The following is a 15,292-nucleotide window of genomic DNA, read 5'->3' on the forward strand; positions in this document are numbered from 1 at the left end:
AGAAAACAACAAACCGCTTTAAATAACCATATTGCTGTTTATGATTTTTAAAATCTACAGTATGGATAAAGCAATAAAATAATAGCAACCAAAGCATTATCAAACACAATCTTCACAACAATAAAAAACGGGGTGTCTATTTTCGGGCAAGATAGCGTGATGTATGACGATACAAGAGCTCAGTAAGGGACGATGTCTCGACCTGAACCCTTCCTTCGGTATTTTCGGAAGTCAGGAGCCGGTCATTTGACGTGTTGCGTCACGCCGAAGTTCGATGCGCATGGGCTGCATTGCGTGTAGCGTAAAGCGCTGGTCGCATTACAGAAGTCCTTATTCTAAAGTTTAGCGGGCTAGCTATTTATTCCCCGCTACGGTGTGGTCACTGACGTCAATTTGAGTGACCTGGCATTTACTAAACGTGCCTCGGCGTCTTACCCAGTGCCGGATTAACAATAAGGCTACGAAGGCCTTAGGCCCTGGAAAAATTCAGCCCTCAATTTTTTTGAGGTTACATTTTTGTAGAGCTCATAGGCGTGATATTGATACATGCAGTACCGATACATTTTTTTTTCTAAAACACGAATGACTGAGTCGAGGCAATATGTGCCTTCTGTGGAAGTAAATAAATCGTTTCATTTATGCATCTATGTATTTTTATAGCTTAGTTTGCCAAAACTAGGCCCTTCTTTAGTAAACAGCCTACAGTTGCCTGAATCCGGCGCTGGTATTACCTGTACATGTGCTGCCGTTGCCAGAATAGCCTGACTTGCATGTGCACGAGAAAGATCCGGGGTGGTTTGTGCAGTTTGCGTTCGTGTCACAGTTGTCCGAACCGTTCGCGCATTCGTCGACATCTTGGAAAACACGCCAAAAAGGAAATCAATAAAATCTCGAAATTCGTGAGTTCAAAGCGACGGTCTGTCCGAAGTGGCGCTTTCAGGTGTTTTAAAATTGGACGATTTCGTTCGAAACACGCGATTATTTGACTGCCGTCGTTTGTAAACCGTCTGTTGTCCAGGAAATGCGGTTCCACATTTTCAAAAGTGGCTTATACAACCGAAAAGCAAAACGTATCAAATCTAATGCAACACACAGCAACACTACGTGGTGATCTATAAAGGAGATTAATTAAGAATATCAAAGGCAAATAGGTCAAGTGAATTGACACCATCTTGATAAAGACGTTTCGATAGGCACTTGCACGATTAACTAATGATCAAGATGATCTCATTTACTTGACCTTTTAAGCTGCACTTATAATAACTAATGTAATGCAGTTTTATACACAATAAATATCACGAGCTGATTGCCATTAGTACTTGACCCTTTTTTGCTCTCACAGAGTCGAATGTGTAATCTGTATACCCCGAGAAGGTAACACCAACAACTAAGTTGGAGTAGATAGCTGTAAAGAACTTAAACGACTACGTCACACTTTTGTTTTTGTCCCCCGATTAGAGGCGCCTAAGGGTGCGGAATCCTAAACCTTAAATACGCACCTACATACTACGCGATGTCTGTAAATTACGGCGTCGTATGTGTAATCTGTAAACCCCGAAAATGTAACAACAACAACAACAAAGTAAATTACCTGCGCACGATCTCCCGTCACCCGAATAGCCTGTCCTGCATCGGCAAATGAACGAACCAGGGGTGTTTGTACAACCAGCGTTGGTGTCGCAGTTGTTGCTACCGTCGGTGCACTCGTCTATGTCTAAAATGATACAATTTTCGATCGGTTAAACAAAATATGAGAGAGAAGAAGCTTAATTGTTTGGTTAGGGAACCAAATAGGCGAAATTAACGCCCCTAAAAATTAGACCAAAAATATTTATTGCAACAGTACTATACAATTTCGCGTACATCACAAAAAACGCCAATCATAGGTTTTTTGGGTGCCACATTTTACTACGGTAACGATTTACAACAGGCCTTACCTGAACAAGTGACCCCACTTCCAGTGAATCCGGTGTTGCAATTGCACGCATAGCTGGATCCTGTTGTTGTACAAGTGGCGTTGGGGCTACAAGGGTTGGTCGAACACGGATTGACAGCTAAATAAAAAAAAATAAAAAATATATACTGATGACGTCGATTTAACCACGGATGCAACCCAAAGAATCGCACTTCATTCTAAGTTTTCAACCACCCAAGCTTGGTGTGTTACAAAGTGCAACGACATAAAAATAATTTGGACATTCAAATAGCTGACGTTATTTATATAGTTGAACATTCAAATAGTTAAAGTCAAGATAAATAGGAGAAATCTTTAAAGAAGGTTTAAGTTTTAAAAATGTACGCGAAACTTTTGTGAAACAGTGCTTTTATTTCAATATTGGGGTACAAAAAATAAACACAGTGCTTAATATCCGGTGTGTCAAGGGTGGACATTGTGAGTAAACGAAAATAAAGGAACTTTCCGACTCAACGAATCCAATCGGAAAAAGCTACAAATGTCACGAGAACAAAAACACAAAACAAGGCTTTGTACGTCACATTCCTATTTCGATCACTCGCGTGTCGGCCGGGTAAATTACAGCGTCGGCCGTCAGGTGCGTCAGCGAAAGGGATGGGCGCCCACCTTGATGACTACATGGGGTCAGTTTGGGTCACAACCTTTTCTAGAAGATGTTTCGGGACCGAAAACAAAATTCCGTTTGTTTTGCGAAAGATCTTTTACGTACTTGCTCTGATTCAAATCATGAATCCCCAGCGCTTCTCGGAAGTTTACGGGAATTTGCAGGCGCGTCAAAGGGTCACGCATAAACCTATGAGAATTTACGTAAAGGAAATCTGTAATTACCTTGCGCGTGGTGATGATAATTCACTATACCTTTGTTTATAAATGTCGACATTTAACAGAAACCAACGTCACTCTATGGCAGGGATTCTTAAACTGGGGTCCATGGAGCCCCAAGGGGGAATTAGTTTCAGGGGGTCCATAAGGCCTAATTACAAAAGTAATTAATTTATCAAAATTAAATAGTATAATTAAAATTAAAACGTTTTTGCACTGAATATTTATAGACTTTTTCACAGTTTTTTGACCGAAATCAGCAAATTTATGAAGTCTATTTGTATTGTGACGTAAATTTATGACGTCATTCTTGAAATGTTCTTGCCTACCGAGGCAAAAAAAATTTCGGGGTCCTCGGTAAAAAAAGTTTAATAACCCCTGCTCTATGGAAATGCTTACTTGACCAGGCAAACAATTTTAAAACGTGAACAACTGTACGCCTTTGCCACTTGTAGCACAACTTCGCAAAATTCGCAAACACTTATAGCTGGGTCAGATCGGATATAGACCGGAACACACTCTAAAAATAAAGGGACTTTCGATAACCTAATGCAAACTTCGGGTAATTTAACTTTGGCGACGTCGGTGGGGAAAATGCTTTTAGGTCGCGAACTACTAATCGTGAAAATGGAATAGCCGAAAGGTATAGGCGCATAACAAAAGAGAGCGGTTTCCTTAACACGCCAGCCATGGGCGGTGAAGCAACGACAGGGGATTCATTGGATTAGGCGGAATCCCGGGTACAAATTGATCGGCGTGATATGGACATTGACAGATAATTGCCTAGATATACTCGCATGACGATCTGTGTACATAAAACACCAGGATCGCTCGCAGTGAAAAATGCGCTTCCTATTTATGTATTTTTGTGGGGTCTATACAATCAAATTTATAGCCACTTAAGAGTAAGATTTAAACAAAAACGCCCGGGAATTTCCTATTGATAACCACCGGCTATATTACATCAATAAATAGTTCGTTTTTGTCAATCAAGATGCAACAGTTAATCGCAACCCTAAAACCCTATTTTAAAAGAAAATAAGCACGATTTATATAATTATCAGTATCCAGAATTGGCATTTTGGCAAATTATATATGTATATGAGTGGTAATACATACGTTACATTTCCATTTGACGAAATATGAACCAAAACAATTCGAGGATACGCCATTTCTAGGTTTTTAATTAAACGCCCCATTTTGTTGGCAGCAAAACTATCAACAGGCTTAACCAAATCACTATCGTGTCAACACGACACTAAATACACTTTTAAACTCAAAACTCTATCGTGAATGGCTTTGCAAATGAAACTTGACTGCTTTCGAAATGGTAACCTGTGGTGCTTGGAACTGCTGTTGATTGAATTTGGGATGTACTGGTGCTGGCAATTACATCTCTGCTTGTAGTAGAAACCACTCCTTGAGTTGTTTGTGATGTTTCTGGGGTAGCAATAGTGGTCACCACGACAGTGGTTCCATCTCCTTGATTGGTGCTGACAAATACATCTCTGCTTGTAGTAGAAACCACTCCTTGAGTTGTTTGTGATGTTTCTGGGGTTGCAATAGTGGTGACCTGGGCAGTGGTTCTATCCCCTTGATTGGTGCTACTCGCAGAAGAACCAACTTGGGCTTCACTGGTGCTGGCAATTACATCTCTACTTGTTGTAGAGACAACTCCATCGGTTGTTTGTGTTGCATCTGGGGTAGTAACAGTTGCCGACGTGAAAGTGTCGTTACTGGCCGTAGAAGTAAAGCTTGAGGTGGATTGCAAATTTTGGTTGCCTGGTGTTGTTACTGTATCGATTGTGGTGTCCCCGCTCGATTCCACTATTAAAGCGGACGTTGTTTCAACTGACTGAGAAGTCGTTAAAATATGGAACTGAGTTGTCTGATCTTGCGGCTCTGCCGTAGTTTTAACAGTAACATTAGCGGCTATCGTGGCAACAACGGCATTCGATTGAGTGGCGTTGTCGCCGCTTCCAATAAACATAGAAACAGTCGTGCCAACTTCTGTGGGTGTTTCTGTATCGTTGTCACCGCTGCCTGCGAACACTGACTGCACTGTCGTGACATAGGTCGAGGTAGTGGCATTGTCCGACTGATTGTCGCCGCTAAACACCGTTCCAAAAGTCGTTGATTCTTGGGCACTTGTATTATTTCGCGCCACCCCGATATGTCCATTTAACAGAACTGAAACGAAAAGGCAACGGTTAACCAACAATGTATTTCGTAAAAAGGACAAAAAGCATTTAAACTTACCGGAGGCGATTATTGCCAAATGGTAGACAAATGTTGAGCTTCTTTTCCGCTTCCAAAAAGTCATTTTTATTATTTTAAATTTTCCTAATTGTTAATGACCTGCATTGCCTTCTTGTAAAAACACTAAAATTAACAACTTTCTAAACAACCTGAAATTTTTTTTATCTAAATCTACGCATCACATAGTACTAAAGACGGACTAACTTCAGCCTCGAAAGAATTTGACAACCTTAAAGATGTTGCGTTTCGCACCAACTGAACATAGTAACAACAAGCTACCTTCCTCGCCAGGCTTTAACTAAAGGGACCGCAATGGGTTACCACGGTTAAAAAAGGCGACTACGGCTAAAGCGCTGGGGCGTTACGTGAAGACTTCGGGCGCTAACAGCGTCACCCAATCTACCACGTCATATTCCCTTTCAGACTGCAAGGTATTTAGCCAACTACTCTGGGCTGCTGAGCACTTGTCGTCCGCTTACCTGCAAATAAGCTAAGCGCATAATATGAATTACAAATTACCTTTGAATTGCGGGACTTCTTGTATCGCTCTTTCAGCAAGCAAGCGTTGAAAAACGTAAAAAAACATGTAACAGCGATAATAGCGTCACGTATGCGTTTAATAGCTTTTTTCCCTTAGCTGCTTAAACATAAATAGCTATACAAACAAGCGAAGCAACGTTGCAGACTCTTCTCAAATTAGTGCGTGACTGCTACCTCCAAAATTTGATGACTATCAACATTATTTTTTGTAATTCCACAAGCAGAAATTTCAGGCCATTATTGCAGAAATTTTTGTGGATAAATATAGATTATAACGCAATTTAGTTCACGATTTTGACGCTCGAAAATCGCGTTGTATCCCTCTAAACCAGTGTTCCCAAGCTTTTTTTATTTCGTGGCCTAATTTTTTTTGGTAAAACAGTTTGTTGCCCACCATGTGTCGTAATCTTTTTTGTATACCCTTTAGTCCATCATCCAAATAAGATGTATCAACCGATATATCTTACTTGATATACATAAAGCAAAATTGTCTGTCTGCAATTTACGCCTATATTTTCGGACAATTCCTTATTAAAATACATTGATTCTAACGACATCCAAATGATGCTGTTTACTTTCAGTTTATTTTTAGATTGGAAATAAATATCTCTATGACAACAAACTGAATTTAAGGTGAACTGCCGTGCTAATTGTGTAGCGAATAAAAAACACAGGTCGTTATATTTTGCCTTTACGTATATAGTTCTCAACTAGTCAATAATATGGAAATGGCCTCATTCCTATATGGTTTTTGAAATGCTAACAATTATTTTAAAAAAAACATATTCAGTTGCAATATTTTTAAATAGCTCCATGCTCCCACGAAAAAATGGCTCCCTTTTGTTGGATTGTCATAGTTTTGATGTAATTATTTTAATAAAAAAACAAACCTGTTGTTGATGTTGTAAAAGTTCCGGTGGTCGCGGTATTCGCCGTTGTACCGATAGTTATGGTTGTCCCAGTAATTGCCGTTGTCGCCGTAATTGCTGTTGTCGCCGTAATAGCTGTTGTAGCGGTATCTGCTGTTGTTGCGGTACCTGCTGTTGTTGCGGTACCTGCTGTTGTTGCGGTACCTGCTGTTGTTGCGGTACCTGCTGTTGTAGCGGTACCTGCTGTTGTAGCGGTATCTGCTGTTGTAGCGGTAACTGCTGTTGTTGCAGTACTTGCTGTTGTTACGGTACCTGCTGTTGTTGCGGTACCTGCTGTTGTTGCGGTACCTGCTGTTGTTGCGGTATCTGCTGTTGTTGCGGTACCTGCTGTTGTAGCCGTAACTGCAGTTGTTGCGGTACTTGCTGTTGTTGCGGTACCTGCTGTTGTTGCGGTACCTGCTGTTGTTGCGGTACCTGCTGTTGTTGCGGTACCTGCTGTTGTAGCGGTACCTGCTGTTGTAGCGGTACCTGCTGTTGTAGCGGTACCTGCTGTTGTAGCGGTACCTGCTGTTGTAGCGGTACCTGCTGTTGTAGCGGTATCTGCTGTTGTTGCGATACCTGCTGTTGTTGCGGTAATCGCTGTTGTTGCGGTATCTGATGTTGTTGCGGTACCTGCTGTTGTTGCGGTAACTGCTGTTGTTGCGGTATCTGCTGTTGTTGCGGTACCTGCTGTTGTAGCCGTAACTGCAGTTGTTGCGGTACTTGCTGTTGTAGCCGTAACTGCAGTTGTTGCGGTAATTGCTGTTGTTGCGGTATCTGATGTTGTTGCGGTACCTGCTGTTGTTGCGGTAACTGCTGTTGTTGCGGTATCTGCTGTTGTTGCGGTACCTGCTGTTGTAGCCGTAACTGCAGTTGTTGCGGTACTTGCTGTTGTAGCGGTACCTGCTGTTGTTGCGGTAACTGCTGTTGTTGCGGTATCTGCTGTTGTTGCGGTACCTGCTGTTGTAGCCGTAACTGCAGTTGTTGCGGTACTTGCTGTTGTAGCCGTAACTGCAGTTGTTGCGGTAATTGCTGTTGTTGCGGTATCTGATGTTGTTGCGGTACCTGCTGTTGTTGCGGTAACTGCTGTTGTTGCGGTATCTGCTGTTGTTGCGGTACCTGCTGTTGTAGCCGTAACTGCAGTTGTTGCGGTACTTGCTGTTGTAGCGGTACCTGCTGTTGTTGCGGTAACTGCTGTTGTTGCGGTATCTGCTGTTGTTGCGGTACTTGCTGTTGTAGCCGTAACTGCTGTTGTTGCGGTACCAGCCGTTGTTGCGGTATCTGCTGTTGTTGCGGTACTTGCTGTAGTTGCAACCAATGCTGAAGTGGTGAAAAATTTATTGTCCGAGTACGGAGAATAACCAAGAGCAGTGGCGGATACTTGAACAAGACTTCTAACGCGGGCAGAACACAGCGTGTTGGATGGAAGACCAGTCGCTGTATAATTGGTGCTTGTTGTGTTGTAGGTAAACTTCAAGTTGCCACTGCAATACACTAAAGAAAACAAATTATATAACTGATGTTGTTTCTCATCGATCAAACTTTTTAACTAATTCAAACGGAATACGAAAGTCTTACCTATTATTTCAAAAGAAACGATCGTTTGGTTTGTAGCGAAGGAAAACCTTGCAGTGCTTGAAGTTACTTGTTCGGTGGTCAAGTTTTGGGGGGCGATCAAGATGTTAACTAAGAAAAGAAGGAGTGCATATTAGGGTAAAAAAAAACACCGAACTCTTGGAGTGAAGGCAAGGTAATAGCGTACTCGTTGTCAAGGAGCCAAACACAGTGGTGTTCAGGAGGTTTCCGTTAAGAGCGGTTGTAGCGTCAACAGGAGTCGTGCTGTTAGTGGTGGCTTGAACGCTCATGATCACGCTACCGTTCCTGAAAAACAAGTTTACCACACCATTGGTTTGACAATTTGCCTCTTAGTCGATCGAAAATAAAATTCTCAATTAGTTTTAGCCTTGTAAATAACAAAAGCGTGAACTAAAGCAAAAAGGAAACAACGTAAATTGTGTGATACTTTCTGGAGCTTTAGGTCAATCTTTACACCAATGATAGGTGATCATTTTTGCAAACAATATTTTCTTGAGCTTAAGTTAGATAAACCACAGCGGTTATTAAAAAAAAGAACGCAGCTCTTAAAACCAAACGGGGGCTAAAACAGGGTGAAAAGGCGTGTATGCGAGCACATACGAAAATGCATGTATTAAAAAATTGGCAAAACTCTTTTATTTTAAATACCTTAGTGACGTTAGTGTGAATTCTGTCAGTGTTGCTCCACTTGAAGTCTTTAAACCGCTGACCAATAGCGGAATAATCTTGTTGAGCAAACTTATAGAGTCAGCTGAAGTGGGGTCGTTATAACTAACGCTGAAAGTTTCCTGGAGAAGGTTGACCGAAAACTGCACCACGAGGTTCACTGTAATAAAGGTTATTTGCAAATTGTTAAGGCAATCCATATGTTTATAACTGGAACACAATAAATAAGATGCCAATTGGGAACTTTTAAGTTACTAAACACAAACACTTGACATTGTACAAAAGTAAGCAATTCGTCACTTTGTTTTCTGTACTTCATTTTTTAACACGAGGGTATTTTTGTCATAAAAAGACAGTTAGGTATTTTGGCATAGTTCTAAGGCATCGTCGCAACAAATTACTAAAATTACCAAAAAATAAGCTAAACATGTTAACTTAAAAATAATGTTCACAACATAATACAGCGACTAAAAAAATTGTATTTCGATTCAGGTTTATGGGTTAACTATTTTGCTAGCAACAACATCGCCATACACAGTAGGATTAAACGTTGTTGCAAATTACATTTTAAACAGCGTAATATTTTGTTTTATCCAAGTTTTGGTTTCTACTGAAACAATACCTAACTAGAAACATATTGGCTGCAAGTTAGGCTTTGTCTTACCAGTCTTTACAAGCGTTTTGTCACTGAATATTGAGTTGACAGTCGAACCAAGCATCGTAACTAATGGTCGTGAACTAACGTTGTATTCAGTGTTTGGATTAAGATTGCAAATTGCCACAGCACTGCTGGAATTGGCTGTGATGGATGTATTTATCGATTCCAACTTGTACTGCAAATTTAAAAGAACTTGTTACTAGCTGATCCCCACAATAAATCATAACACCGTAGTACCTGGTAAGTTGCGAAAGTGGCATTGCTGTCCAAAACGACAACAATACATCTCGAGTATGTGGCAAGGATAACTGGGGGATTAAGTTGGACACTTGCTGGAGTTGAAGTCGTTACAGTTGTTGCTACCGTTGCCAGTGGAGTTGTGGTATTTTCAGCTGCAGTTACGTTTGGGGCAGAAGTGGTGGTATTTAGGACTGTTGGTGTTGTAACCGTTGCCAATGTAGTTGTGGTATTTTCAGCTGCAGTTACGTTGGGGGCAGAAGTGGTGGTATCTAGGACTGTAGGAGTGGTAACTGTTGCCAATGTAGTTGTGGTATTTTCAGCTGAAGTTACGTTGGGGGCAGAAGTGGTGGTATCTAGGACTGTTGGAGTGGTAACTGTTGCCAGTGGGGTTGTGGTATTTTCAGCTGCAGTTACGTTGGGGGCAGAAGTGGTGGTATCTAGGACTGTTGGAGTGGTAACTGTTGCCAGTGGGGTTGTGGTATTTTCAGCTGCAGTTACGTTGGGTGCAGAAGTGGTGGTATTCAGCACTGTTGGTGTTGTAACCGTTGCCAGTGGAGTTGTGGTATTTTCAGCTGCAGTTACGTTGGGTGCAGAAGTAGTGGTATTCAGCACTGTTGGTGTTGTAACCGTTACCAGTGGAGTTGTGGTATTTTCAGCTGCAGTTACGTTGGGTGCAGAAGTGGTGGTATTCAGCACTGTTGGTGTTGTAACCGTTGCCAGTGGAGTTGTGGTATTTTCAGCTGCAGTTACGTTGGGTGCAGAAGTGGTGGTATTCAGCACTGTTGGTGTTGTAACCGTTACCAGTGGAGTTGTGGTATTTTCAGCTGCAGTTACGTTGGGTGCAGAAGTGGTGGTATTCAAAACTGTTGGTGTTGTAACTGTTGCCAGTGGAGTTGTGGTATTTTCAGCTGCAGTTACGTTGGGTGCAGAAGTGGTGGTATTCAGCACTGTTGGTGTTGTAACTGTTGCCAGTGGAGTTGTGGTATTTTCAGCTGCAGTTACGTTGGGTGCAGAAGTGGTGGTATTCAGCACTGTTGGTGTTGTAACCGTTGCCAGTGGAGTTGTGGTATTTTCAGCTGCAGTTACGTTGAGTGCAGAAGTGGTGGTATTCAGCACTGTGGGTGTTGTAACTGTTGCCAGTGGAGTTGTGGTATTTTCAGCTGCAGTTACGTTGGGTGCAGAAGTGGTGGTATTCAGCACTGTTGGTGTTGTAACTGTTGCCAGTGGAGTTGTGGTATTTTCAGCTGCAGTTACGTTGGGTGCAGAAGTGGTGGTATTCAGCACTGTTGGTGTTGTAACCGTTGCCAGTGGAGTTGTGGTATTTTCAGCTGCAGTTACGTTGGGTGCAGAAGTGGTGGTATTCAGCACTGTTGGAGTGGTAACTGTTGCCAGTGGAGTTGTGGTATTTTCAGCCGCAGTTGCATTGGATACAAAAGCGGTCGTATTAACCACCGTTGGCGCGCTTGTTGAAGTTACCGCTATTGAAGATGTGGTAGTGAAAACTTTGTAATCGGAATACGGTGAATATCCTGCAGCAGTCGCAGACACGTTAACGAGTGCTCTCAAGCGAACAGAACAAAGCGTGTTGGAGGGCAGAGCTGTAGCCGTAGAATTGGTGGTTGAAGCTGTGAAGGTGAATTCTTGACTGTTGTTACAGGACACTGCATAAATTAAGTTTGTGTTAAATTCGATGGATACGTGGATTCCTATAAGAGTGGTTCCGGCCTACCTTTGATTTCAAAAGAAATCGCTTCGACGGTTGTAGCATATGTGAACGTTGCACTGCTCGATGCCACTTGACCGATTGTAATGTTTTGTGGTGCGGTTAAGTTTGCAACTAAGCAACAAAAAAAGTGATTAGATAAATGCGACAAAGCTTATCCATAAATGTAAAATCACAGCGCGACAAAGCTTATCCATAACTGTAAAATCACAATGCGACAAAGCTTATCCATAAATGTAAAATCACAGCGCGACAAAGCTTATCCGTAAATGTAAAATTACAACGTACGTGTCGTAACTGGGCCAAGGGCGGTTGTGTTCAAAGAGGTTGTGTTGAGAGTGGAGGTCGCGTCGGTCGCATCAGTGCTGTTGGTGGTAGCCTCAGCGCTCATAAATACGCTTCCGTTCCTGCAACGAAAGCCAGAAAACAGGTTTCTAAACTTATATCTACCAATTGCCCGAACAAACTGAAAATCAAAGCCCATACAAAAGTAGGTATCTTTTTGAACGTTTCCAAAAACTTTTTATTCATTTTCAGATGTTGAAAATTAATAAAGAGTTATTCGTTATTCGAAACGTTCAAAGTGATGATGATACATCCTTCTGTATGGGATTTAACGTTCTTATTACGTCTTACTACAACCTCTAACCATTATGCTTCAAACTGAAAATAATTACCTCAGGTAAATGAGCGTAATGCCCTGCAAGTTGGCACCACTTCCTGTTTTCACACCGTTTGTGATTTGGCCGCGGTACTTGTTAAGCAGGGCAATTGACTGGTTCGACAAACTGTCGCTGTATTCATTCAAGTACACCTCAAGCTTGAGTTGAGTCGAGAACTGCACCGTGAGTAGGCCTGGAACAAAAGCATCACATTTCACAATAATTATAAATGTTTGGGGTTCAGTGTAACTCAATACAAGCATAGATATTTGGGAATCAGTTTAACTTATTACAAGCATAGATGTTTGGGCTCAGGCTAAACTCATTATAAGCATAGATCTTTGGGACTTAGGATTAAACTTAAAAAGCAAAAGCAACTATGGTGTCGGATATACACGCGATTAGATTGATATTCATCGGACGATAAATCAAGAATAATGGATTCAAAACAATGTATCCTGACTATGATCTAGAAGCGTAAGTCGATTTCGAATCCTGATTCCGACTCGGGGCCATTACGTGGGTGAAAAAGTCAATATTCCAGACTACGCTTTTCTACGATTTAAAGGTAAAACTTTGTCGGTTACGAAATTGTTACTGTGCATGTCGGACTTTTAGGCCTCATATTGGACTTCAGTCGAATAAACCGACTCCGTCGAGTCCCGAGTGCTGCTGCGACTTCTCAGCCTTGTTTTAAAGTAGCACAATGCAACAGACCTGTCTTTGCTTGCGTCGGAGTGCTGAACGCTGAGTCGACAGCCGACCCATTTAATTCTGTCAATGGACGTGAACTGATGTTGTAGTCCGTGTTGGGACTAAGGTTGCAAATCGCGACAGACGCAGTTGCTGTGTTCGACAAGTTAGCCACAATCGTCGGTCTGTTCTTTGTTTCCACTTTGTACTGAAATAAAGTGATATAAACGTTTTTAGATTTTTGACTTTTTTCGAGATTTTTTTGACAACCAGTGGTGCAAAATGTACCAAGTTCTTACTCCCCTGCCCATAGCTTTTACTAAAGAGTGTAAAAGATAAGTTCGTATCGAAAAAATGTGTTATTTATGTAACTTCTTAGGAGTACTCCTAGTACGCAACTTGACATATCAGCAATTATGAACTGTTCAAAAAGTGATCCGCATTTCGGAACGGATCGAATGAGGATATAACACACTGAAAAAGTACGCACCTGATAAATCCCGTAGGCTTTGCTCGGATCCAAAATAACAACAATGCACTTTGCGTCTGTGGCGAGTATCGAAGGGGCGGATTGCTGTACCGGCGTTGTTATGATAAGTTCTGAAAGCAATAGACAGCGTTATTTAGCTATCTTTATGTATCTCGGCAAATTGCCGTATTTGTCTAATTCTGAATATAGGGTAATCAAGGGGCACTAAAAAAAAGGTGGAAATTACCTGATGCACAGTTGTGCGAAAGATTATCAAGAATCAATACAATTTGTCTTTATATGGTACCACCTGTTTACCCTATTTTTATATATTTTTGTAAGTGGTCGTACTTGTCTAGTTCTAAACAGGTTAATCCGGTGACATTGTATAAAAACAAATTGCATTGAATTTCCGACAAGCCTTTGCACAACCGTGCTTCATCAGGTCAAAGTAGAAAACCTGTTTAATCTGATGAAGCACGGTTGTGCGAAAACTTGTCTATAATCAATACAAAGCAAACAAAAAAGTTTGAAATTTATTTGCAGTGGAAACTAAAAGTTTTTTCTGTATATGTGGAACTCAAAAAACTTTTTCTAACATTTGAAGATATTTTTTGGGAAGGTGCAGGGGCCACCTGATCGCCCTATCGTTAAAAAATAGTTCTACTGTAATCGATGACACAAGCAGTCACCTGAACAATTCCCCCCGTTGCAAAGTGGGTTCTTCGCTTTTTAGGTTTAAGTAAACAACTTAAGATCTACAAGTCGAACCTACTTTTACAGGGCGGGAAATCATTCCGCTATCCTTATATAGATATACTGAAACACGAGCAGTTACCTGAACAATTCCCCCCATTGCCCGTGTACCCAGCGTTGCAAACGCATGAGAAACTGCCTGGTACGTTGGTGCAATTAGCGTTGGCATCGCACGGCGAGTTGTTGCACTCATTGATGTCAAAGCAGTTGGTGTAAGCATCACCAGTGTAACCAGCAATGCAATCGCAAGAGAAGCTGCCAATTGTATTTGAGCAAGTAGCATTACTGCCACAAGAGGGACTGGAGCATTCATTGATATCGCCGCATGTAAAGCCATCTCCGGTGTAGCCTTGTGCACAGACGCATGTGTAGCTGCCGATGGTGTCTGTGCAGTTTGACGTGCCGTTTGGCGAGCAGTTGTTCAGGCTGGAGTTACTGCATTCGTCTAAAAAACACCAATAAACAGAATAAGGTCGAACTCCCAATAAATAAGACTGTTAAAAAGGAAGTGGTTTACGGCAATCTGTCTTACGGAGGCAACATATTATTCTTGTTGTTGAGTTGTATGTAATGGACATGGAATATTTAGCACTTAATTACGAAAAATTATGAATAGGTTGCAAAATTTAATGCTTCACAGTTGTTCTAAATTGTTTAAAGCCGGTCTTTAAAGGTATTTTTGTGTTATTTTAGTGCGTTTAACTTACCTTCATGTGGCGTCCATAAAACGATTTAAATCTGGCGTCTCAAAATCCCTGTTTTGTCGTTTCAAGCCATTCTTATCGTGTTTTTGTTCATTAAAATCACAAATCATGGATCTTAACTTACTCCTAACATAATCAGACACAAAATACGTCGTTAACGATACATATTTTTCATCAACTAGCCGACGGTCCGACTGATTGCATAAAACACATAGGTGTGCGTACTATAGAGACAAAGCAACGTCACTTAAACCAAGCACTCACCGACATTAAGGCATGTGCCGTTCGTCTCTGCATAGCCCGGGTCGCAATTGCATAAGTAGCCGCCAAACGTGTTGTTGCAGGTGCCGTTGCTTCCACACGGGTCAACTCCGGCCGTGCACTCGTCGATATCAGCGCAGACCAGACCGTCGCCCGAAAATCCGGCCAGACACGAGCAGTTGAAGTTGCCAGGGGTGTCGGTGCAGTTCGATGTGCCGTTACCGGCGCAGTTGTTCAGCGTATTGTTCTTGCACTCGTCTGAATGAATGTGCATGTTAAATCGTGGCCATTTTTGTTACTGTGGCCGCCAAAAAGCGGCAATGACTTTGGTTTGGGACAGAGATCACCCTGCGTTTGGTC

At 41.7% G+C, this 15,292-nt stretch overlaps 1 protein-coding gene across 1 annotated transcript in view; it reads right to left on the reverse strand.

Moving 5' to 3' along the window:
- Positions 1-15,292, reverse strand: part of LOC146157475 (uncharacterized) — a 150,587-nt gene that overhangs the window by 92,690 nt on the left and 42,605 nt on the right. The window contains exons 34-51 of the mRNA XM_083388224.1: positions 14,936-15,190; positions 14,050-14,412; positions 13,233-13,342; positions 12,767-12,950; positions 12,065-12,242; positions 11,676-11,794; positions 11,394-11,501; positions 9,662-11,325; positions 9,431-9,599; positions 8,749-8,926; positions 8,267-8,385; positions 8,083-8,190; positions 7,736-7,998; positions 6,773-7,658; positions 6,487-6,705; positions 1,938-2,054; positions 1,592-1,714; positions 732-854 (exon numbers count right to left, since the gene is read on the reverse strand). Coding sequence (XP_083244350.1) covers positions 732-854; positions 1,592-1,714; positions 1,938-2,054; positions 6,487-6,705; positions 6,773-7,658; positions 7,736-7,998; positions 8,083-8,190; positions 8,267-8,385; positions 8,749-8,926; positions 9,431-9,599; positions 9,662-11,325; positions 11,394-11,501; positions 11,676-11,794; positions 12,065-12,242; positions 12,767-12,950; positions 13,233-13,342; positions 14,050-14,412; positions 14,936-15,190 — 5,286 coding nt within the window. The remainder of the gene's footprint in view (positions 1-731; positions 855-1,591; positions 1,715-1,937; positions 2,055-6,486; positions 6,706-6,772; positions 7,659-7,735; positions 7,999-8,082; positions 8,191-8,266; positions 8,386-8,748; positions 8,927-9,430; positions 9,600-9,661; positions 11,326-11,393; positions 11,502-11,675; positions 11,795-12,064; positions 12,243-12,766; positions 12,951-13,232; positions 13,343-14,049; positions 14,413-14,935; positions 15,191-15,292) is intronic.

This window comes from Ascidiella aspersa, chromosome 4 (assembly GCF_963924565.1).
Source record: "Ascidiella aspersa chromosome 4, kaAscAspe10.2, whole genome shotgun sequence".
In the NCBI taxonomy this organism is placed as follows: domain Eukaryota; kingdom Metazoa; phylum Chordata; class Ascidiacea; order Phlebobranchia; family Ascidiidae; genus Ascidiella; species Ascidiella aspersa.